At 42.1% G+C, this 24856-nt stretch overlaps 1 protein-coding gene across 3 annotated transcripts; it reads left to right on the top strand.

The window, feature by feature from the left end:
- Nucleotides 1-1481: 1481 nt before the first annotated feature.
- Nucleotides 1482-10412, top strand: slc6a1a (solute carrier family 6 member 1a). 3 transcript variants are annotated; one of them, XM_058051212.1, is made up of 15 exons: nucleotides 1482-1872; nucleotides 2768-3154; nucleotides 3260-3391; nucleotides 3711-3811; nucleotides 3894-4003; nucleotides 4123-4255; nucleotides 5762-5896; nucleotides 5978-6081; nucleotides 6217-6341; nucleotides 6421-6533; nucleotides 7396-7527; nucleotides 7617-7719; nucleotides 8591-8691; nucleotides 8838-9005; nucleotides 9086-10412. In XM_058051212.1, exons 2-15 carry the CDS (start codon nucleotides 2923-2925, stop codon nucleotides 9566-9568), a joined length of 2172 nt encoding a protein of 723 aa, XP_057907195.1. In that variant the 5' UTR covers nucleotides 1482-1872; nucleotides 2768-2922; the 3' UTR covers nucleotides 9569-10412. The 3 variants fall into 3 exon arrangements, with proteins under 3 accessions (XP_057907195.1, XP_057907198.1, XP_057907197.1); XM_058051214.1 differs by lacking the exon at nucleotides 1482-1872 and adding an exon at nucleotides 1974-2260; XM_058051215.1 differs by lacking the exons at nucleotides 2768-3154; nucleotides 3260-3391 and having other exon boundaries at nucleotides 1483-1872.
- Nucleotides 10413-24856: the final 14444 nt, after the last annotated feature.

Here is a 24856-nt window from a genome sequence, read left to right as displayed (position 1 = left end):
ACCACTTGATCGCCGTATAGTGATGACTCTGTTCCTTTATTTTTTTTTTTTGCCACAATGTTGGGCATGTTTATATACTGAAATTAGACCGATTATAAGCGCTGTATCAGAAATTATGACTTAAAAATTATGATATGAGCTCAGAATAAACAAAATGTATTATAATACTGTAGACATACATTTAATATGTATGTAAATGTGATAATTTAACAATAATGGCAAATGTAAACACCCTGCTATATAATTATTATGCTATGATGTAGGTATACCCTAATGAAAACAAAACAATGACACCAGTTTCAAATCCATAAGGGTTGGGGTGGGGGGGGGCTAGAAAAGCCTGCATCACATTAAAGTGATTTTATAGCCAGTGGGTCAGGAAATAGTCGACACTTCTTTAAAAGCCAACACATGACCGCACAAGTAATCTTGTCCTAATGAGGCTTATAAATTCAGCTTTCTTTTGGAAGCAAAAATGAACATTTCCAGCATACGTTGGTGCAACTGCTGGTGGGAAGGCGGCCGTAGCAGGCCGTGTGGGGTTAGGGGATCACATGTCACCAGACTATTGGACATGCCTGTGTGCTCCATCAGCAGGTGTGTAAAATATGTGTCATGTTTCTCACTGCATGCCCGCGGGGGACCCTTGGTCAGTCCAGATGGGATTTTAAATGCTGCGTTTCATGTGGTATCATTTAGTAGGTTAGTTCACCCCTCATTGCTTTTGCCATCTGCTGCTCCCCCTCAGCTTGTGATAGTGGAAACGCTCTGGCGGCTTCACCGCCGCCAAGACCTTTGCGGCTCAGTCACATGTGGAAACCTAAACGTAGACATTTTAAGAAGAAAGTAGCGTTTTAAATCTTGCGGGTATGGGATTAAACCACCCAACAGGTGGGGAGGAAAGTAAAACTACAAACATGGAGGCAAACTACAAGCTGTTGTTGATTATTTAAGTCAAAACAAAAATAGAGCTGTGAGCCACTGGAAAAATGACATAGGCTATTTTCTTAAATATCTTATCTAATTTTCTTCCTAATTATCCCCCATTTGGAGGGTTTGGGGGGGGGGGTTCATCCCCTCCTTTTATTGACCTGCAGCCTTTATCTCAATTTGCAGACTGCTGACTGGCCCCACCATCCAAATAATGAGCCTTGCGTTGCCCCCGTGCGCCTCCACTTTTCACCTCGACAAAATCCATCTTGCTGCTGGACAGGGGGGGTGTGAGGATGTGGGGGGGTGTGTGCATATTTTGTGACACAGCACATGTACCTTATAATATTAGGAAGCAATTGATTGTTAAATTAAGAATTAGAAGTGCATAATAGTATCATGGTTCTCACTATGCAAAAAAACGTGTTAAATGCAAGATATATTGTTGTAAATATTAGAACTGGGAGTAAAATAATATTAAAAATGCAAAGGGGTGCAAGTGTGATTTCAGTGCAGGCGATAGATGAAGATGAGGAGGAAGAGGAGGGGGGGTCGACTTTGAGATGACATTGAGGCTGTGTAGATGGGAGTTGAGTCTTTGCTTGTTGATGTTAGACAGTCGCACAAGAAGGCAAAGCGGCTGCTGCCTGTGTTGATTCAGCCTCTTCTTCTTCTTCTTCTTCTTCATCCTCTTTTTTTTTCTTCTTCGTCCTCGTCTTCTTTTTTTCTTCCTTCGCTTGATCCTTTCAGCACCGCTCCCCGGCTGGACAGCTCCGTCTCTTTGGACCCCGTGGACGCTGCATGGTCCCTTTAAGGCTTTTAATGGAAGTAAAACCTATTGATGTTCCAAGACACATTGGGAGTTTACAACTTCATCCACAGGAGGAATCCACGCAGATTTGTGGCAGGCTGCGCATCCTCCACATTCACTCCACGTCCACTGTGAGTATAAGTGCTGGCATGTGTGTGTGAAACAGCAACGCATGTTTCTTATTGTTTTGCCTTTGCGCAGTGGGCTAATGCACGGTAAAGGTGTTCAGTGCGCGCGTGTGTGTGTGTGTGTGAATGCACGCGCGTGCATGCGAGTGTTGCACACTGAGCTAAGCATCTTCATGCTAAATAGAAAAATAATCACTAAGACGTCTTCTATTGCAAATGTGTAGACACATTACCGTGTCGAGGAGGACGGCTTGGACTGTGTTTGATGCGTAATGCTTTTACGCATTGGACATCCCTTTGTCTCCACGGTGTGTTGTGTCTCCTGGCTGGTGTGAGACCTCTCTGCGTGTACGCTACGTGTTTTGGGAAGACGTGTCAGGAGAATCTGCAGGTGGCAATTGGAGGACACCTCTTCATTCTGCTTAATTCTCATAGGCTCGTCGGTTATTTGCTTCCATGCGTCGCGCGCATCCACTAAATGATTATCATGGTATCATTTGTCGTGAAGTTGTTTTGCTTTTTAATTCTTTCATGAATGCTTTGTTTGGTTATTTATTTGTTGTGATAAATGCCAGACTATGCAGTTATAATCATTTGGTTTTGACTGCCGCTCGTTTACGCACAATTTGCTGTCTGTGTCCCGTCCAGTATGACTTGCCCGCGATGTTTTTGGGGGGATTTGGGTTCTAATATGATATTCTCTTTTTCCCTTGCGAAATGGCCAATTGCTCACAGGGTTCTTTAATCTCTGTTTGAAATGTGCATTTCAAGGCTAAGCAGATTTGCTTAATTAATTGCGCCAAACGAGGAGTGAATTAATGCGATGCGAAATGTGCATATACCCGGTCCGGCCCGTCTGAACAATTGGACCAACTGCTCCCATTCACCACTCCTGCAGGTTAACGGCGACTGACGATCCGTGTGTGTGCGCGGGCTTCTCCTCCACACGTTCGCTTCCGAAGGTTCGGTGCGAAAACCGCGAAGCTGCTGTCTACGTGGACCGGTGCTGAAGCCTCCCGTCCGACTGCCAAGACCTGTGCCAAAGCCAGAGACATGGCGACGAACGGGACCAAAACGGATGGCCAAGTGACGGAACTGAACGAGGTGGCCGCCAATAACGACAAACCCAAGTCGCTGGACGTGAAGCCCGAAAAGAAGAAAAAAGAGTTGCCTGATAGAGAAACGTGGGCAGGGAAATTTGACTTCCTCCTGTCGTGCGTGGGGTATGCAATTGGACTGGGCAACGTGTGGAGGTTTCCATATCTCTGTGGCAAAAACGGTGGAGGTAAACATATTTTTGTTTTGTTTTCTTCTTCTGCTCCTGCAAGCAAACTTCAATCCAAATTCATATTCAGGTGATGTGCTCATGTTTGATTCCATCTCCACCCAGGGGCCTTCTTGATTCCATATTTTTTGACTCTCATATTTGCTGGGGTCCCCTTGTTCCTATTGGAATGCTCCCTCGGGCAATACACCTCAATTGGGGGGCTTGGTGTGTGGAAACTGGCTCCTGTGTTTAAAGGTATATGTCCTCTCTTGTTACATAGTGATATCACTGTATAGCAGTGGGGCGGGCCCGGGCCCCCCCTGGGGGTGCATGGTGAGCTGTTTTGGGGGGTGGGCGATTCATAAAATGTATTCAATTTTTTTTTTGGTGACAGCAATGCATACAGTTATTTGTACAGATAAATACATTAAAATTACAAGTTTGTGTAATTAGTGGAATATAGTGCTACAGGTTAAGATGCTCACACATTGAGAGTGGTGTTTATGTGTGTGTGTGTGTGTGTGTGTGTGTGTGTGTGTGTGTGTGTGTGTGTGTGTGTGTGTGTGTGTGACAGGTGTGGGCCTTGCAGCAGCCGTCCTCTCCTTCTGGCTTAACATTTACTATATTGTAATCATTTCCTGGGCTATTTACTACCTGTACAACTCCTTTACTGCTGTAAGTACACAAGAGCACAACAATAACTTAGAATCCGGTTCATGCATCAGAAGTAAAATTGTATCTTTTTTTTTTTTCCCAGGAACTTCCATGGAGCTCATGCAACAATCCATGGAACACAGACAAGTGTTATACAAATTATTCCATTATCGACACCTCCAATCTCACCAGTGCAGTTGTGGAGTTCTGGGAGTAAGATTGTGTCCTCTTGTAAATTTAAAGCTCTCCATGAATCCTTGAGATAAACAAAAAAGGCTGACAGGCTTTCTTTGTGTCTTAATGGTGGTACTGTTGCTCGCTCTGATTTATAGGCGCAACGTGCATGAAATGACCGATGGCTTGGAAAAACCAGGCCAGATTCGAGTGCCACTGGCAATAACGCTGGCCATCGCTTGGGTCCTCGTTTACTTCTGTATCTGGAAAGGGGTCGGATGGACGGGCAAGGTAAGAAGTCGGCCATGTTGTGCTGTGCCGATTCCCAATAAGAAGCAATGTGTCACAGGAATGCATTATTCATCACTGTAATATCGCCTCATCTATGATTTAGAGTTCAGTCTGCATTGTCAGAATGGATTTCAAAATAAAACACCGCAAGAACCCGTGTTCGCCAATCAAACCGTGGCCCCGCGGTGGCTCGTTTAATTCCAAGCCCCCTGACACTATCAGCGGTGCGTGTGGATGCACGATAGGAGGAGCAACAAACAGCCACTGGCTGCAGTCTGGATTTGCCGTGCCCTTTCTCTCGAAGCGGTTCGGCTCCCATTGTGGGGCCGCACAGTTAATGCCACGTGACCATGGCCAATAAAATTAGCCTTGCTCACAAAACAGCACATTTTTCTCCGCACGTTTTGCAAATAAATCGCTTGCATGGCGTCATGAATGCACATGAGGAAAAAAAAAAAAAAAGAGTATGATTCAATGTGAAGCTGCAGCTGGATGGTTCTTTGGTCTTGGGGACGCATCCAGACTCGGGATGGGTATTTGACATCATTTCTTTGACTGACTAGGGGGAAAATGAGCACTTAATTGATTGATTTTTTTTTTCAAAGAAACAGGAGGCTCTCTGACACAAGTTTTTTTGAGGATTCTTCTTTGGTCTGCAAACTAATTGAGACAGAATCAGAAGTCGTGCACAACAAATACTTCAATATGCTAAAAAAGAGTGGATGCAGCTTGCTCCAAATCACATTTTCTGAAATTAAAAAATATAAAAACACGCCTACCAGCTAGCATCCATGACCAAGAGTGGCTTAACATAACAAATTTTACAACCTAAGTAGGTAAACTCACGATAGTACAGTAAACCTCGGATATATCGGACTCGGATATATCGGAAATTCGCTCACAACGGACAGATAAAAAAGAACCAATTTTTCTGTAATGCATTTCCAATAAAAATTCATTGCATATATCGGATTTTTTTATAACGGATTTCGCATATTTTGGACAAAATCTCCAGTCCCGTTCCAATGCATTTCCATTAAATTTCCCTCGCATATATCGGATGGCCGCATCGTGGCGCTCCGATTCGCCGAATCGTGACAGGCCGCTATACGACGTCATTTGCAGCGTTGCCTGCGTGTCCAGGTACATTGGAAACATAGTCAAGGAAGTGCCTTTTTATAACGGATAAAATCCGATTTACGCATATACCGGATATAAATCCGATATATGCGTAAAACGGACATTTTCCGGTATACGCATATAACGGATTTCGCTTATATCGGACAAAACCAGTGGGAACAATTGAATCCGATATATCCGAGGTTTACTGTAATCTGCCAGCAAACATAACTAATGCGTTTGTGTCTTACGTCTTCGAAGCAGGAAGAGGCGGGATATAATAATTGATGTAATAATTCTGTTGACGCCAGTTGGAAAAAAAAATCACATTTTAATAATTGAATGTGGATTTTCCTGGTCTGATTCCCTCTGCCTTACACTTCACAGGTGGTTTACTTCTCGGCTACGTATCCCTACTTCATGCTCTTCATTCTCTTCATCCGTGGAGTCACCTTACCCGGTGCCAGGGATGGAATTCTGTTTTACATCACCCCTGACTTTGAAAAGCTCAAACAATCGGAGGTAACAACAAGTTGATAATGACATTATGAGAGTGCATATTTGTTTTTAGCTTCGGATCGAAATGTTTGTGTTCTTTTTCAGGTGTGGCTGGACGCAGCAACACAAATCTTTTTTTCCTATGGATTGGGATTGGGATCACTTATAGCTCTTGGTAGCTACAACCCATTCAATAATAATGTTTACAGGTAAGGCTGACTGTGTTCTGGGTCACATCAATCAGTTCCATACAAATATTATGTTTAAAATTTACTGTATTATGATCCTTAACGCCAGATCTTCATACATGCAAACTATGAAATTGCTTTCTTTGCCCTCCCCAGAGACTCCATCATTGTGTGCTGCATCAATTCATGCACCAGCATGTTTGCTGGCTTTGTCATCTTCTCCATTGTTGGCTTCATGGCACATGTGACCAAAAAGGACATTGCTGACGTAGCGGCTTCAGGTAACCCGCTGCACCACTAAGCTGCATTACTTGTATGCATTGGAACTGATGAGATATGATTTTGCCGTTTACTCCCCAGGTCCTGGTTTAGCTTTCCTGGCCTACCCAGAGGCCGTAACCCAGTTGCCTGTGTCTCCACTGTGGGCCATTCTGTTCTTCTCCATGCTGCTCATGCTGGGGATAGACAGCCAGGTAAGTAAGGGGGGCTCAGCAACGATCTGCTCACGGGCTGACCTAAATATTTGAATGCAGGTACCTATCACACAGCAGCACCCCCCTCCCCTGTTCGCTGCATGATAAGCATGCAATTTGTTTCTCGTGGACAGATAGCGCCCAGTTTTGACATTAGCTGTCAAGGCTTTTTAATGCAACTTTATCACCTCTGCATGCCTGCAGCTTCACTGTGTGCGATTCTTTATTTTCCAGATTTTCTGTGATATCACAGTTTGAATGAGGCAACAGAACGCACCGAAGCAGTCGTACACTGTACATCTATCATTCTATGTGTTAAATGTCACTGAGTAGTGTTTTTTTTGCATATCTGGAATGACTAAAATGGGCTCTAAGAAGTGGTCATTTTGTGCCAAGGTCGGCTGTAAAGCTTTTTTAGAAAACAGACATTTATTATCTACAGCCTATCCTGTTCAGGGTCATGTGGGATGGAGTCTATCCCACCTGATATTGTGCTTGTTGGCAGTTAATTACAGGACACATTTACAGCAATTTATTGTTAGGTATTAATCTAAAAACGCATATTTTGGACGGTGGGGTCCGAGCCAAGAATGAAACCAAGACCTTCCTAGCTGTGAGGCAGTTGTGCTCGTATTTCTGCTATTTTTATTGACCGAAACATTTGAAAAATGACCTTTATAAAGCGTTTTCATTTTGTGTAATGCTGTTCATCTACAAAAACAGAGCCCTGTAAGCATGGCCACTTAGGAAGAGGGTTATAAAATGATAATTAGTACCAAAGTACAAACAAACAGCAAGGTTTAATTATCACACATAATGGCCCTTTATGCTTAACTCTGTGCCTGCTGCTCTCGTCCTTCAGTTCTGCACCGTCGAGGGCTTCATTACTGCTTTAGTGGATGAGTTTCCCAGAGTGCTTCGAGGCAGACGAGAGATCTTCATCGCCGTCGTCTGCCTGGTATCTTATGTGATCGGACTTTCAAACATCACGCAGGTACAGCAAGCGGCTTTGTCTCATGGCGGTTATCGTACGATACGGTGCTGAAATTGCATGTTTTTTTTTTTTTGCCTTCTGCCATGCAGGGTGGGATCTATGTGTTCAAACTCTTTGACTACTACTCAGCCAGTGGAATGTGTCTGCTCTTTTTGGTCTTCTTTGAATGCATCTCCATATCCTGGTGTTACGGTGTGTATCACTCTTTTCATTCATTTTCTACCGTTTATCCTCACGAGGGTCACGGGGGTATGCTGGAGCCTATCCCAGCTTCAGAGTACACCCTAAACTGGTCGTTTTAGGCAAAATATTTTCACAAAAATTTGTATTGCACATAATGTAATGTTACATATTTTTGTCTAAATTAAGCATAAAAATAGCTAAATGAATGAAAATACAATTAAGGCATTCAGAAGATGCATTCAAGGGCTTTCATAATATGTAGTATTCTAGACTTGTCACTAGGTGTCAGTAATGTTACTGTACAGTTTGATAAACCATACAAGCGCCTGACTTGGGCACATGAAACTCAACTTTGACATCACTTCCTGTTTGCACAGGAAGTAACACACACAAGCACAAGTCTTATTTATGTCCTAAATGGCTTATTTAGTTTTATTATGTCTACTATATTGGGTAATATGAATGTAAAAGTGACCATAGGGGTGTTATAATATGTCTGGAGGGCTCTGATAATGTTATTAACTGTATGTAGAAGGTTGTAAATAGGTTTTCAATACTATTTTCTATACATTTTCCAGACAAAAATGTTAAATTTATAAGAAGGAATCCAACTTTGTGCAAATTTACAGTCGGGTCTGGAACCAATTAACCGTGATCAACGAAATATTACCGTAATAACGAAAACCGAGGTCCCATTGTGCTTACAACATATTAAGTTGAAAAAGGATGAACTTGACGGCTCACCCTCAAGGTCGGGAGCGCTCATGTGTAAACCTGGCCCCCCCGCCCCCATCATCATGCATTGTGGACCTGCAAATTGAAATAGATTTGGAATGGAATTTTTGTTTTTTTTTTCACCTTCCATTTATTTGTCTCACAGGTGTGAACAAGTTCTACAACAATATCGAAGAGATGATCGGCTACAAGCCTTGTGTGTGGTGGAAGCTGTGCTGGGTGGTTTTCACCCCCCTCATCGTGGCTGTGCGTGAGATCAGTACACTTGACGTGAAAAATGAAGCAATGTAAAAAGTCAATATAAAGCTGCCTGCGGTTTTGTCAATATGAAAACAACATTGCTGCGAGTCAGTGGCGTCGCAATGCATAAAGGCGTCTCATGTCTCCCACAGGGGGTGTTCTTGTTCAGCGCCGTACAAATGGTTCCTCTCACCATGGGAGACTATGTGTTCCCAGGCTGGGGTCAAGGAGTGGGCTGGCTCATGGCGCTGTCCTCTATGGTTCTCATACCTGGATACATGATCTATATGTATTTTGGCCTCAAGGGAACCTACAAAGAGGTAAGATGAATTTGTAGTTTGGTAACCTAAATGTCACGCTCCATCTTATGTAACTTATGTGTGTTATTTTTCTGTCGCAGCGACTGAGAATAATGTTCCAGCCTCCCGCAGTCGTCAGGCGGCCGCAGGAGAACGGTCCCGAGCAGCAGGTGGAAACCAACACCGCTAACCTTTCCAGTCCTGCTAATCCAGCCAACCCTGCTAGCCCGACCAACCCAGCACCCACCAACCCCGCCAGTCCAACCAGTCCAGCTCCGGTCAACTCAACCAGCCCTGTAGCGCCCGTTAACCCGACTCCAACGCCCGCCAACCCGACTCCGACGCCCGCCAACCCCGCTGCCGCTAGCCCTGTGAACCCAGCGACAAGTCCCACCATTGTGACCACCATCACTACCACCACCACCACTGCCGCGGCCAGTCAGGCCATCCCCGCCATCCCCGCCGCAACAACAATCAGCCCAACCAGTCCGCCCCCGAACCCAGCTAACCCGACAGAGCCTGTTAACCCTCCACCCCCAGCAAGTGTGACCTCTAACCTGACCAATGTCGAGGCCAACGTGTAGACAACAAAGAAACCCTCATGGAGCATGTAGACAAAAGAGAACATTAAGGACTTCCAAGATTTTAATTGATTCACCTACCTCCGAGGGCAATACGTGATCGAAACAGATTTTCAAACCACATTTCATTTTCTGCATTCCGAAAAACATCAAAGACTGTTAGTGTGCACCGCTAAAAACCATAAATCTGAGTTTAAAAAAATGTAAAGATACTGTGTAATACTGTGAGAAAAGAAAAAAAAACTAAATAGAGATCTAGAATAGAGATTTGTTGAATATCTTCATGAATCGAGTAAATACCTGTGTGAATATAGTAGATGAAGTAGTGAACAAAATTGACATCGCTGACGAGGGCAAGGGATGGTGTCAATTTTATGGTGGATGTTTACTAAACCTCACACAAGTTGTCTCCTTTTTCCAAAACGTTGTACTCTGTGAGGCAAAACCTGAGGTCAGAGCACTATGGCACTAGGAGCTCTTGGGAAAGCACAATGCCAATAAGAAGTTGATGTTTAGGAGCAATCCAGTCATGTTTTGTGTGAGAGAGACTGTTATTTTTTTTTTCCTTCCTTTTGCAGTAAAAAAAAAAAAAAAAAGAGAAAACTTTTATGTGATGGAAAAAATTTGTAGAATTATTTTTAGGATGTTTTATACTCTGTTATTGATGTGATGGAGGACCAAAATCAATAGGCAGACAAAGCAAAAACTATGCCATTTTAGCGTCTGGTTGGCAGAAGCACAGGGTACGAAGAGGTACAAAAAATATATATATAAAATAAAAAAAAAAAATAAAAATTAAAAAAAAAAAAGCACAGGGTTAGAAAAAGTGATTTACAAACATCGACTATCCCTTAATCTTGACAGTCAGTCCTGTTTACGTTCAGCATGCTTTCCTCAGGAATATCAGTCTGAAATTCCTGACAGAGAAAAAAAAAAAAACGGCCTTAAGCCAAAACACAAGAAATTCCAACCAAGCCATAGTCTGTTTACATGACTAGGCGAGAAGAACAACGAGAAAAAAAAAAACGAAATACCACATTGTACGCAAGCACAAAAACCTGGACCAACTCTGTGTTTGACTCATTATTTTTCCGTATGTGTATGGATCAATTATAGTTTGATCAATATGTATTGAGCAATACATATGTAGATGTATAAGTGCAGGCCAGTCAGCAAGTGGTCTGTTTCTGTTGTCTTTGCTTTACTTGTGAAAAGCACAAAGCAGCTTTAATTTGCCCAGACGTTGGCCATGGTGTGTTAGCACAATGCTAGGCAGCTACCGAGACAAAAAGCAACCGGGGGTTTTTTGGAACACAACACGTTAACCTTGAAAAGGCAAAACAACCGAACGAAAAATGTGAAATGGCTACAGTTCATGTCCTGTGAGTTTGTATTTCTTTTTTTTTTTTTTTTTTGTATAAAGTTACTCAACCACAGTTTTCTCTGGAACTTTGTTGTAAATCCGTACTGTGTAAAACATGTAACTGTGAATGTCTGTAATACATTGGAAGTTAATGTCTAAATGTTGAAAAAAAATGGAGTTGCTGTTTTCTGCAATAATATTTTGGTCACAGAAGCTAAAGCACATATCTTACAGAAATATACGAAAAATGACGAAATGACAATGAAGATACTGATGATTATATGAAAAATAGAAACTATGTCTAGTAAAACAATATTGTTTTGTATATTTTTAACTGTCTCACTGCCTAATGTCAAACATAATATAGACATTATATGTATTTAAATGGTGTCACATGATAAAGCACGATTGTTATGTTCTACAAACAGAAAAAGACTGAAAAAATAAAGAGTTCTAGAAAATATGAAGTAGCTCAATTCCATCTTAATTCCACCAAAGGGCAAATAAGGTCAAGAAAAGAAAGAAATGTGTGCCGGAGTCTGATAGCGAGGCCGAGGCCGGCAAGAAAAACACCAAACATCTCTTACCCCCAGGCCCTGGTGAGCCAACCATGCCCGCCCCATCTCATCAACCCCTGTGTGTGTGCTTTACGTGCATGTGTGTGTGTGTGTGCGTGCGTGCACGCTCTCGCCCCACCTCTTACAATCGCTGCTCCCATTAGCTTCCAGTGTGATAAAAGAGACGGCACCAGCTGACACCACCACAATGGCTCGACGTGGATCAAAGAATGAGATGTCCCCCCACCCACCCACCCCCGAGTTGCTGGTGGCAAATTGTGTGTATGTGTGCATGTGTGTGTGTCTGACAACGAGAGAGAGAAGTAGAGAGGGGGATAGAAGGGACAGAAAGCTCTATGTTCAAGCTGACCTGAGTTTGAATAATGCCCATAATGGCAGCTCAGACAGACCAGATCTGATGGATGACTTACTAGCCCCCCCTTTATTCCCACTTGTGTCATTCAGTATCAGACAACCAGAACCACACGTGTCCTGACTACCTGAACAAGGACTCTATGACAAGAGGATGACACCGGGTGAGAATTGGCTTTGAGAATTCAGGTAAGGGACAAAAAAACTGAGAGGTGGGGTACACCCTGGACTGGTCGCCAGCCAATCACAGGGCACATATAGACAAACAACCATTCACACTCACATTCATACCTATGGACAATAACCACGTTTACATGGACCCAAATATTCCAATTCCATTCGGAAAGAATCTAACCTTTGTATACACCTCATTCCGAAAGAAAATTGCCAATGCGAATGAATATATAATTGGATTCACAGGGGTGGAATATTCCTTTCCCTAATCCGATTGAGGTATCTTGTACCCGCTCAATCGGAAAGTTGTCAGGGTGCGTTCTTTCAGCGCATGCTCAGCTGTGACATCACTCAGGTTTTGAAAATGGCGGCGAGCAGTCATCACTGAACTACAGCGGAAAGTTCGTTTTTGATACAAACATTAAAAGAACTGAACGTAATTGCAAGACTGGAAGGCCCGAAAAACTATTTATTATTATTTAATTTATTATCATAAAATAAATGGAGATGGAGGGGTAGGATTTAATAAGATTTGCTTCTTCCTACTCCTTTTTGGACATGTGGAACTGTGAACTGATTATGTGATGCATTCAATTGTAATCTGATGCATGTTTGAATGAAATAAAACCATTACCATTACCAAAAAATAATCCCATCCCCTCTACACCTCTTCAACGCTGTCATTTTCCGCAGTTGGTAATCACACTCTCGTTCCGCCATCTTCAAAGAATCACATGATGTTGTTTACGTTTTACTGCGCATGCCCCATTGACTATTCTATTTGATTATAGCGGTGCATGTAGACAGGAGATTGGAATATTCCTTTCCATGTATACACTATTTTCTGGTACGTCATTCGGAAAGAGGAAAATTTCCTCATGGAATGTAGGAGGAAACCGGAATACCCGGACGCACGCACTGGGAGAATATGCAAACTCTACACAGAGTAAATTTGTTCAGGACCAACAATCACCTCATACTTTCTATTGTTTTCTGGTTATACCAAATTTAACTCATAACCGACTACCCAATAATTAAAGGTGCCTTGGGACTGATGATCAGTCCAGTGAGTTCCCCCTCATTCTTTCCGAAGACCGCTGATCCCTCGTTCCTCACGCCGGAACACACAGGTTACTAACTGTTAAGTTAAATATGTAAGAAATATGTGTACAACATAACCTAGTTTAACTGCAGTCAATGTTTCTATGCACCACAGTACAGTCGGAAAAGGCTGCAGACAATGAAACCACAACCTTGATTGAACTTCAGCGAGCACCGCTGGGAAAAGTGCAGCTGACAACAATGTGAGGGAAGTGCCGCCTACATCGGTTGATGTCTGTATGGGTTATATCGGGTGTTGGTAAGAAAGCCATTATCAAGCATCCTTATCAAACCTATCATCATGTTTTGACCGGTCAGCCACCGTCACCTCTTTCAATGAGTCTGACTGACAGTTTACAGAGTATCATTTATTATTATTATTAGTGTTTGTCATAATGACCACCTAATGACTATTTCACCGCCATCAAGATGAGCTTCATGACTGCACAATTAGTGACGCAATGATCAATGCGTCACTTTGCTTTCTTTCAGGGCTGCTCAGCTAAATTTCATATTCAGATCCCAGCGAGGGGACATTGTTTGGAATTTCTTGGCACACCATGCTTGGAACCTATTTTTAAAGTAAAAAAAAAAAGTGCTTGCAGTGTGGCCATGAGAGAGGACACTGGAGTAGCAAACTGGTGATCCATGATGCTTTTATGAAAGGATGACAGAACACCATCGCTTATGAAGTCGCACAGGCTGCAGTGATTATTCCTGCTAGCCCACTTAGAGCAAGTCATTCCGCTGCAAAGATGAAAAGACTAATAATTATGTTTATATCTCCCTGTCTTTACCCTCAGTGCCAACTGTTTTGGTTTTTTTTTTGTTTATTTGTTTTAATGCTCTATTGGCTTCATGTTGTTGTGGGTCACTGAACCTGCATTTGTCTTCGTGGAGACTGCATGTGATGATTTGTGACATTTTTTCCTCTCATGCGTTTGGTTTGGCCTAGACTTCTGTCTGAGGTACGCTCACCCGAGAATTCAAAGCAAATACATTAATGAATAACTAATCTTTGCAGATGCATGAATCTCCATATCAATGTAATCAGAGGATGTTGTGTGCGTGGCTATTTCCAGCAGAGGGGTTGAGAGGATGTCAAGCATGCAAAGCCTCTCTGCATATATGCTAATCGGGTACCATTCTCCAATGTGAATATGAACCTCGCTCAAATGAACTTGTCTTTTCTAAGTGACCAAAGTTTTTTTTTTTTTTTTTTTTAAATGTGCACATGCATGCAAGCAGCACCGCTGCTCATACAGTGAAGCTGATCCAAGACGAATGGATGCATATCGGGACATGTGATAAGCACGGACCTCCTCCATCGATTTTGCTAGTCTACATAAGTCAGTGTTTTTCAACCTTTTTTGAGCCACGGCACGTTTTTTACATTGGCACACCACTCACCAAAAATGCTACAAAATGTCACCACGACCTCACACGTGCATCAATAAGTCTTTCGGAGGAACAAGGTAGGTGTTGCCACACGGACCAATATTACATTGCTCTGTCTTTACACCACAGACACTCGACAGTAGCCACGTTCTTACATGACCAGTTTTTCTCTTTCCGAATGACCTTTCGGGAAACAATGGTATCCATAGAAAGGAATATTCCAATCTCTCGTCTACATGCGTCAATAGGGCATGCGCAGTAAAACGTAAACATCAACATCACGTGATACCGGCTTCCCCGAGTTTTTCTTTCACTTGTTGGAATAACAATAATTTTGCCAGTTTTTCGTCTGTCCAGTCTTGAAATTTAGTTTGAATCAAAAACAAACTTTGCTTAGTCCAGTGCCGATTGCTGGCCTCCATTTTTAACACTGAAGAACATCTGGATCTGTGTGTTACGTCATATCTCAGCATGCACTGAAAAGAACGCACCCGGGATAAATTTAAACAGTAAAAGATAAAATTCAATCTTGCTAATATTTTATAATTAAACTCAGGACATGTTTTATATAGATATATATTTTCTTTTTTAAACTGCACTTGTGAATGGCAATGCATACGAAAGCTGCTTGCCAACCGACAATAAACAACAGAAGAAGAAAAACACCAGGAAGAAGAAGACACCCTGACAACTTTCTGTTTGAGCGGATACAAGATACCTCAATCGGATTGGTTAAAGGAATATTCCATCCCTGTTCAATTCTTTCCGTTTGAGCAAATAAACCAAATGCAATTGGAATATTTGGGTCCATGTATACTATTGACATAATGGCTATTGACATAATATTTGCAAATGATGATTAATAAATGTTAATTATAAAAAGTGATATTGGATAATTCTTCACGGCACACCTGACGGTTTCTCAAGGTACACTAGTGTGCCGCGGCACAGTGGTTGAAAATCACTGGTCTAAGTAACCGTCATGCAGTAACCATCTACTGCATTTACTTGCTATATATAACTTTATAAAAGTACAGAATATGTCGACTTTTCAGTCGTCGCATCTTTGCAAATGAGAGCACACATTTTGAGTCCCCCCAAAAAATTGAGCAAATCAGGAAGCTGTCCCCTGTGACTTCAGCTCGCTTTAGTGCGTCTTGTCTTTTGTCAGAGCTTATAACATCTCCCCAATGTGCCACAGGCTTATGTGGAGTCATTGTAGATTACAGCTTGGGCCAAACACTGAATGCAAATCAGGTCGAGGAACAGGCAAAGTGAAATGCAGAGAGAAGAATAAGGTTGCAGGGAATATCAAGAAATAAAAAAAAAAAACTGGATCATTTTGTGGAGGAAAATTCCACATGGTGTGCCAGGCGTGCTGTTCTAGGGTGGATATCACGCTCAGTGTGTCCTCGTGTGAAGGCTGTAGGAGGAGCTCAAAGTTAGACTCCTTTAATGGCCTCCTTCGTGATTCCCTGCCCTGAAGGGTCTCAGGCCTTGTTTGGGCTGGGCCACTTTGAGCCATACTCATATCAAGAGTCATTTAACATGCATGATCATGTGGATTGGTAGATTTATTTCACACACACAGAAATAGTGCATATTAATCAACAGTTTTATGTAAATATGCAAGATTATAGCCAGGGGCTAATTTCCATCTTTAACGGGTTGATGTCAAGTACAGTAGCCAATAACATTTGACATAAAGGAATTGGGGAGACATGAAGTATCAAAATTTTGTGTTATTACATATTTTGGGGGTACCATTTTAATATACAATATTTATGAGGAGTATATTTAGGCCCTAAAATCGATTCTTGAATCAAAATATTGATACTTCGGTATCATTTGAGATAATGTGCTGTATGTTATTAACAGGTACATAGTGGAAAGTAAGAAACGTTATTCTGTTATTTCTTTATTATTTCTGAGTGTGAGTCTGTATTGTATATAACTCTGGGAAAAAATGTTGATTTTGTTAATACTTGGGTTGTTTATATTGTTTATTTTTCTATATTGTGTATTTTGTACTGCTTAACTGATTCTGTACTCCCCACTGAGGGACGAATAAAGGCATATCTTATCTTATCTTATGTGTAAGCGCCTCTGTTGGACTGTTTTTTTTTGTGTCTGTGTACGCAACACAAACATGTGCAATAGGATTCATTTATTCAAGTGAAACTCAGGTACAATATGTGCAATACTACATTTTGTTTACTGCAATTCCACATTTTGTTACTGTATAGGTTATTGTTTTTAATGTTATATATATTTACACTTATTCTAAATAGCACCTGCCACTTTTATAGTTATATTCTTATTCCTTGTTTTATTTTTATTCTTTTCTTTATTTTTATTTGTACTTTCTACAAAAATGCACAGTGGAGTTGCACTCAAATTTTCGTTTTTGCAATTACAATGACAATAAATTCTGATTCTGACATGAATAACAGCCATTTTACTCAATCCAGACAACAATTGAAGGCCATTTGTATGTAGTTTAAAGTTCTCATGGCACTAAAACACATTCATGTTATTTCCGCCATGAAAAATGACATTGAAAAGTATATTTCCTGTGTTAGATGTGTGATCAAATATTGAAATATTTACAATTATTTTACATTTTTGTTAATTCTTCCAGTTCTGGAGGAAGAGGGGCAAGTGTTGTTGATGCCTGATGGTCCTACACAGAAGTTCTACTGAGAATCAATAGCTGCATGTGTTTCAATCTGGTTTCTGGAACGTAGTCAAACAGTGACGTCACAATCAAGATGGCGCCGGTTCAGAAAATTTGCTGAGTGGTTGTGTCAAAATAGTGTCAAAATCACCACTTAATTTCACTAAACAGCAGTATGATAGAAATGTTCCATTAAGTTCCATTAAGTTGTGTTGTTATTTATGAGGGGTGGCACGGCGGTCAAGTGGTTAGCGCGCAGACCTCACAGCTAGGAGACAAGGGTTCAATTCCACGCTCGGCCATCTCTGTGTGGAGTTTTCTCCGGGTACTCCGGTTTCCTCCCACATTCCAAAAACATGCTAGGTTAATTGGCGACTCCAAATTGTCCATAGGTATGAATGTGAGTGTGAATGGTTGTTTGTCTATATGTGCCCTGTGATTGGCTGCCAACCAGTCTAGGGTGTACCCCGCCTCTCGCCCGAAGACAGCTGGGATTGGCTCCAGCACCCTCGTGAGGAAAAGCGGTAGAAAATGAATGAATGAATGTTATTTATGAGCAATTGAACTTGTAATTATTTTTATTGAATAAGTGATTTCCACACATGTGGCATGTTATGATTTCTTGATTGTTTGGTAGCCTTCGTCTTGGTTGGTGCTTCAACCAGCAGCCATGAAATCCACTGAATGACATTGTCTCTCATATAAATGTTCAGGATAAACTAAAAATGTACCAAAAACCTGCAACAACACATAAAATATATGTAGTTGTATGCTACAAAGGATTTTCTGAAGCTCTGATGAAATAGAGTTGACGCTCCCTGACACATGGGCTACTTTTAGAGAAGCACTGTCATATGCAAACAAATCCATTCATTTCCCTATCTGGCTCGCTGGCTTCCTTGAACGGCACACACATGCACATGATGATTAAGAGGTCTGAGGGCCCCCGGGGGGGACACTCAGACTCCAGGCTGCTGTGAATCATAGTTATGATGTGGCTCATGCTTTCTATTCTGATCTGTCAGGGGAATTTGGGGGTTATGCTCACTGATGAGTGAGCAGGGCCACATCAGGCTGCATAGACTCTCTTTGCCCTCCTGTAGCCCCCCCCCCCCCCCCCCCCCCCGACTTGACCCCTTTCCTTGGAGCTGAAAGGTAAGACAACCAGTGGGCTGCACACTGGGGCGTTCAGAAACAGCACGGTCGACAAGGATAAAGTACAAACTAACATGGCATCTTGTACAGAGCTGACCTTAGCAGTTCCTCACAGGAGAACCATGTGACTTCTCCCAGCCAATCACTGAAGAAAGGTAACTAGAACCACATTTTTATGAATATGCTAGGTTAATTGGTGACTCCAAATTGTCCATAGGTATGAATATGAGTGTGAATGGTTGTTTGTCTATATGTGCCCTGTGATTGGCTGGCGACCAGTCCAGGGTGTACACCGTCTCTCGCCCGAAGACAGCTGGGATAGGCTCCAGCATCCCCCGCGACCCTCATGAGGATAAGCGGTAGAAAATGAATGAATTAATGAATGAATGCTAGGTTAATTGGTGACTCCAAATTGTCCATAGGTATGAATGTGAGTGTGAGTGTGAATGGTTGTTTGTCTATATGTGCCCTGTGATTGGCTGGCGACTAGTCCAGGGTGTACACAGTCTCTCGCCCGAAGACAGCTGGGATAGACTCCAGCATCCCCCGCGACCCTCGTGAGGATAAGTGGTAGAAAATGGATGGATCGTGGGTATGCTGGAGCCTATCCCAGCTGTCTTTGTGCAAGAGACGGTTTACTGGACTGGTTGCCAGCCAATCATAAAGCTGGCGTCCAAATATACCATGTGATGCATCACACCCTATCGTTCTCTCCCATAGCTGACCAGCTGCTTACGTATTGCCACATGCACCGCCGCATCCCAAAGCAGACACTGTCAGGTGCGATAACGGTCTGTGAAGTAAACCCGCTCTGAAGCCCGACCCTCTCCCCCTCCCTCCACAATTAATTTGATGCTGTAGCCTCAGTAACGCCGTGCACCACCGCTGTGTCCAAAAGATGCTTTTACTCCCGGTTCACCTGCACTCCCCCCCAAGCTGCGCGGCACTGATACTACCTCTACTTCCCCTCAAACCATTGAACACCCCCCGCCCCTCACCACCACTGAGGGTTGAACAGAGATAAGAGTGCTGCTGATGCCCACCTATTCAAGGGAATCAAAGACACCTTCCCTGTGGGGATATACCTTGACACACCAAGGTGGTGGCATGCACCACACATAACGTATAGGTTATTCTATACAAAAACACATCCTCCTTGTCTGCTGGTTAAATTCAACTATTTGTTGTTCTTTATTTTGTCATCTGTGCCCTTTGGTCCTACAACAATGTGCTGTCTGCATTTGACATTGGAGGTACATTTTCCTCCAGCGCAAACTCATTATTTCAATCCTCACTCTGCAGTGGACAGGCCTGGCCACTCTGACAGCACCCCCCCCCCCCCCACACACACACCCCTCCCCATCACTATTTTCACCACTTAATTGAGATCTTTGTTTTTGCATGCAAAAAGCTTTTCTGCCGTGTTACTCCCCCCCATTTTTTTCTTGTGAAAAATGCTGAGCAGAAACCCTTCTGGGAAAATAAAAAAGATTTCGTCATGATTGCATGAAATGTTTCATGAGAGTCAAACCAGAAAAGTTGAGATGAATTAAATATTTTGTCGCTTTACTCAGGAGGGAAATTTGATATTCATATATTGAAACCAGCCTCTCTGCCACCTGCTTGATTCTTCCTCCGACTGGGTTTAACGTACGTTTGTGTGTGTAATGACACGAGTAAATGAGCGTGAGCACATCAAAAGTCAGGAGTAAAGATCATTTCGCTTCAGGCATCAAATCTTCTACACTCAACCTGTGATCCTTCTCAGTTGGTTGCATTTGGATTCCAACATGAAATGGAATAGTGATGCTGGTTGTAGAGGTAGCCTACTATAAGAGACGCAACAATGGGATGGCGGAAGAGAAGGAAGTGAGCAAGGAGAAGTCCTGTGCTGGATTGTTCTCTTTGATCTGGAGTGCAGGAAGGAGAACGTTATGTAACATCTTGGCCGCACACATGGCTGACTGTGTGACTGCCAAATACACAGAAGGGGGGGTGGGAATGGTAGTGGGTTGGGTGGGGGGGGGGGGGTGCTGTGGTAGACAGTGAGGGTGGGGGTGGGTGTTTAGACAGGCAAGGGGAAAGATAGGAGGCCCGTGGACGGCAGCGGCAGATTGAACACAGGAGAGCCAAATATTGCTACCCCAAATTGGTGTTGTGTCACTTTCCTTATTAAAGCGGCTCAGTCAAGCAACTGTAACATCGGCCTTAACGGGCCTTTTAATGAGACATGAGCGCGCCCTTTCGTGATGACGCCAACATTTAGTTCATGTTAGTGCACATCATGGCCTAACAGATTTATCCAATGGCTCTTGTATAAAATATAACCCTTATTACTTCACAGACTTTTTTTCTGGAATGTATATTTTAATGTCTAATTGTCATATTATGAGATGTTCTAAATTGCCATTTATTTAGATTGAATATCACAGAGAAATTATTTCTATCTTATGCACTCTATCAACTCTACTGGCGTCTTTTTTAAGCACCTCTTATCTGCTGTCTGCTGAGCTAGCAAAATTGAAAAATTGTTTTAGGGCATGCTTAATGCCATGTGTTTCCAGGAGGCTAGTGGGAATGTTCTAGGTGGTGAAGATGGCTTCACGACGGGCATTGGTATGGAACTAATGTCCATTTTTGTAAACATCCATTGCCATCCATTCCCAATGTTGTCAGTTGGATTTGGATCAGGGGAACATGCATGATGGTCGAAAAAGTGAGGTTATTCCTCTGGAAGAAGTCCTATATCAAGCAGGTATTGTGAACCTGTCATTACCACATACGTAGATGCCGACCTTCAGTGATGAGGAATGCCCCCTTTGCAACGTCTCACCCAGCTGCCATTTGACACCCCTGTACAACCTGAACTCCATTGTTCCATTGATGGAAAAAGCACCCCACATCACCACAGATGGCACCCCCTTCCACTGTGAGATGAGGCTGATGTTAGTTGGCACATTTTTTCAAAATACCAGATTTTCCACAATAACATTCCCTTTGAAAATGAATGTAGGATCTTTACATGTTCCAAAACATTCAGGGGGACAATTTTGTCTGTGGTGAGGAATATTAAAATGTCGGATTTTCCACAATAACATTCCCTTTAAAAATGAATGACGAATCTTTACAAGTTCCACGTTCATTTCTGCACCGATATAAAACATTCCAACATGAAAACCTTCAGATCATTCAAAACAAATCAGGCTATTTATTTTCCACATTTGAAAAATTCCCACTTTTATCCAAAATGTGAATTTTCCAACTACAAATTCAATTTGAACTTCAGGACTTTCCCGGCTTTCGCATTCCAATTCGAACCATTCCGAACATATAACAGGCTAAATTCCCAATTTTCCCCGAAATCAACCAAAATAGTTTCCCTCATTTTTCATAATTCCGGATTTTCCACAGTAACATTCCCTTTGAAAATGAATGTAGGATCTTTACATGTTCCAAAACATTCAGGGGGACAATTTTGTCTGTGGTGAGGAATATTAAAATGTCGGATTTTCCACAATAACATTCCCTTTAAAAATGAATGACGAATCTTTACAAGTTCCACGTTCTTCACATTTCTGAACTGATATAAAACATTCCAACATGAAAACCTTCAGATTATTCAAAACAAATCAGGCTATCTATTTTCCACATTTGAAAAATTCCCACTTTTATCCAAAATATGAATTTTCCAACTACAAATTCGATTTGAACTTCAGGACTTTCCCGGCTTTCGCATTCAAATTCGAACCATTCCGAACATAAAACAGGCTAAATTCCCAATTTTCCCCGAAATCAACACTTTCCAACCAAAATAGTTTCCCTCATTTTTCATAATTCCGGATTTTCCACAGTAACATTCCCTTTGAAAATGAATGTAGGATCTTTACATGTTCCAAAACATTCAGGGGGACAATTTTGTCTGTGGTGAGGAATATTGAAATGTCGGATTTTCCACAATAACATTCCCTTTAAAAATGAATGACGAATCTTTACAAGTTCCACGTTCTTCACATTTCTGAACCGATTTAAAACATTCCAAAATGAAAACCTTCAGATCATTCAAAACAAATCAGGCTGTCTATTTTGCACATTTGAAAAATTCCCACTTTTGTCCAAAATATGAATTTTCCAACTACAAATTCAATTTGAACTTCAGGACTTTCCCGGCTTTCGCATTCAAATTCGAACCATTCCGAACATAAAACAGGCTAAATTCCCAATTTTCCCCGAAATCAACCAAAATAGTTTCCCTCATTTTTCATAATTCCGGATTTTGCACAATAACATTCCCTTTGAAAATGAATGTAGGATCTTTACATGTTCCAAAACATTCAGGGGGACAATTTTGTCTGTGGTGAGGAATATTAAAATGCCGGATTTTCCGCAATAATATTCCCTTTGAAAATGAATGACGAATCTTTTCAAGTTCCACGTTCTTCACATTTCTGAACCGATTTTAAACATTCCAACATGAAAACCTTCAGATCATTCAAAACAATCAGACTATCTATTTTGCACATTAAAAAAATTCCCACTTTTATCCAAAATATGAATTTTCCAACTACAAATTAAATTTGAACTTCAGGACTTTCCCGGATTTCGCATTCCAATTCGAAGCATTCCAATCATAAAACAGGCTAAATTCCCAATTTTCCCCGAAATCAACACTTTCCAACCAAAATAGTTTCCCTCACTTTTCATAATTCCAGATTTTCCACAATAACATTCCCTTTGAAAATGAATGTAGGATCTTTACATGTTCCAAAACATTCAGGGGTGGTGAGGAATATTAAAATGCCGGATTTTCCACAATAACATTCCATTTAAAAATTTAATAAGTTCCACGTTCTTCACATTTCTGAACCGATATAAAACATTCCAACATGAAAACCTTCAGATCATTCAAAACAATCAGGCTATCTATTTTGCAGATTAAAAAAATTCCCACTTTTATCCAAAATATGAAGGTATGAAAGTGTATCATGTCACCTGCCAGTTTCTGTTCATCACTATGTCAACAATAACAACATAAGTGTGACACAATTATTCTTTCTAATCAGACAACATAATAAAGAAATATCATACGGAGGCGCTTGTATTCCTCGCTTGATTCTGTAGTTGTTTTATTTGTGTTATGTGACCCTACTGTACATGGGAAGATTAGGGTGGGGGATAATTGGCTGCATGTTTTTGTGCACCAGATGGTCTTCAAATCAATCATTGACAAATCAGTCAATAATAAATACATGAATGAAATGAAAGCCAAACGCATCAGTAGGAAGCATAGGCGGCAGGCCAAATGAGCACAAGTAAAGAGGTCAAAGTGGCAGCTGACACAGCATTCATCTTAAAAGAAGAATTGTGTAATAGAATGCTACCACATCCCTGTAATATGTGTGTATAGGAGAGGGGGGGGGGGCACGGGCAGGCCTTGTCAAGAAGAAGTGTCTGAGCTGGTGGAGGGAGGATGCAAGAGAAAAGAGCGATCGGTAGTGTGTTGGTGGTGGTGGTGTGCCGCTGAAAGCTGATGTTGAGACGGCCTGACAGGGTCTGTTTCTGTTCATTGGAAGACCGTGATCCACAGTGACCGCCTTGTCTTGCCGTCCCTCCACAAAGGTTATGCCATTGCCAGCAGTCCACATGACACAATGAATGAGCCACAATGACTTGAGCCCAAGACGAGCTTCGTCAGGTCTGTTTTCTGTGTCTGCAACCCTGCGCTCTGCATTAAAGAGGAAATATGTTGGTAAACCAGTGCTGGATCTCAACCCTTGTTTGCGATCTATGGTGAGGCCAAGGCTGCGTTTTAGAAATGACGTTCTCTGTAATCTGGCGTGTTAGGCTGTCAGCTCAGGGTGCATGATCTTGCCAGCATGACTCAAGTCTGCCCGTGAGCTGCTTCCTCTCCCTGTGCATCTACTCCAGTTGCTTGTATGATCTATTTTAGATTCTTTTGCCCAAGGATGTGTGTGCATCCTCACCGTAGAGAGCCACAGATATAAGACGACGACGAGGAGGGTGAATAGATAATGTTCAAATAATCTACAGGCAATCATGCAAATACCCCAGACACAAAAGCGCTCGGGGAAGCTTGCAGATCGAGGTGCATTCTATCCGGGCACAACAAATTTGGAATTATGCAAACGGATGTGGTTTATCAGCCATTATTTGTGTAGCCTAATAGGCGAGTCAACATGTATGACACAATAACGACCACTTTTCCCTATTCAGCCTGTAGTAAAATCATGCTTTTATCCAATTGGATTCAGAGCAACTCAGTCGCACATGCAGAGTGACGCGGTGCTGGAACCCCATTCATTGGTTCTTCCCTTTTACGTAACCATCAGAAGAAAATGGAGGACAGAGTTTGACCGTGTTTGACAGTGGCACAGTCCATCCTGCTACACCAGAAGCAGGAGCGAGCAATCGGGAGTGTTGAAGATGTCATGCTCCCGGTGGCCTGCACGCACTCAAAAGGCCGAGATGAACTGTGT

The sequence above is a fragment of the Doryrhamphus excisus genome, chromosome 16 (genome assembly GCF_030265055.1).
Source record: "Doryrhamphus excisus isolate RoL2022-K1 chromosome 16, RoL_Dexc_1.0, whole genome shotgun sequence".
NCBI classification, from domain to species: Eukaryota; Metazoa; Chordata; class Actinopteri; order Syngnathiformes; family Syngnathidae; genus Doryrhamphus; species Doryrhamphus excisus.
Note: the sequence above shows the minus strand (reverse complement) of the source record. Positions and strands in the feature narration are given on the sequence as shown.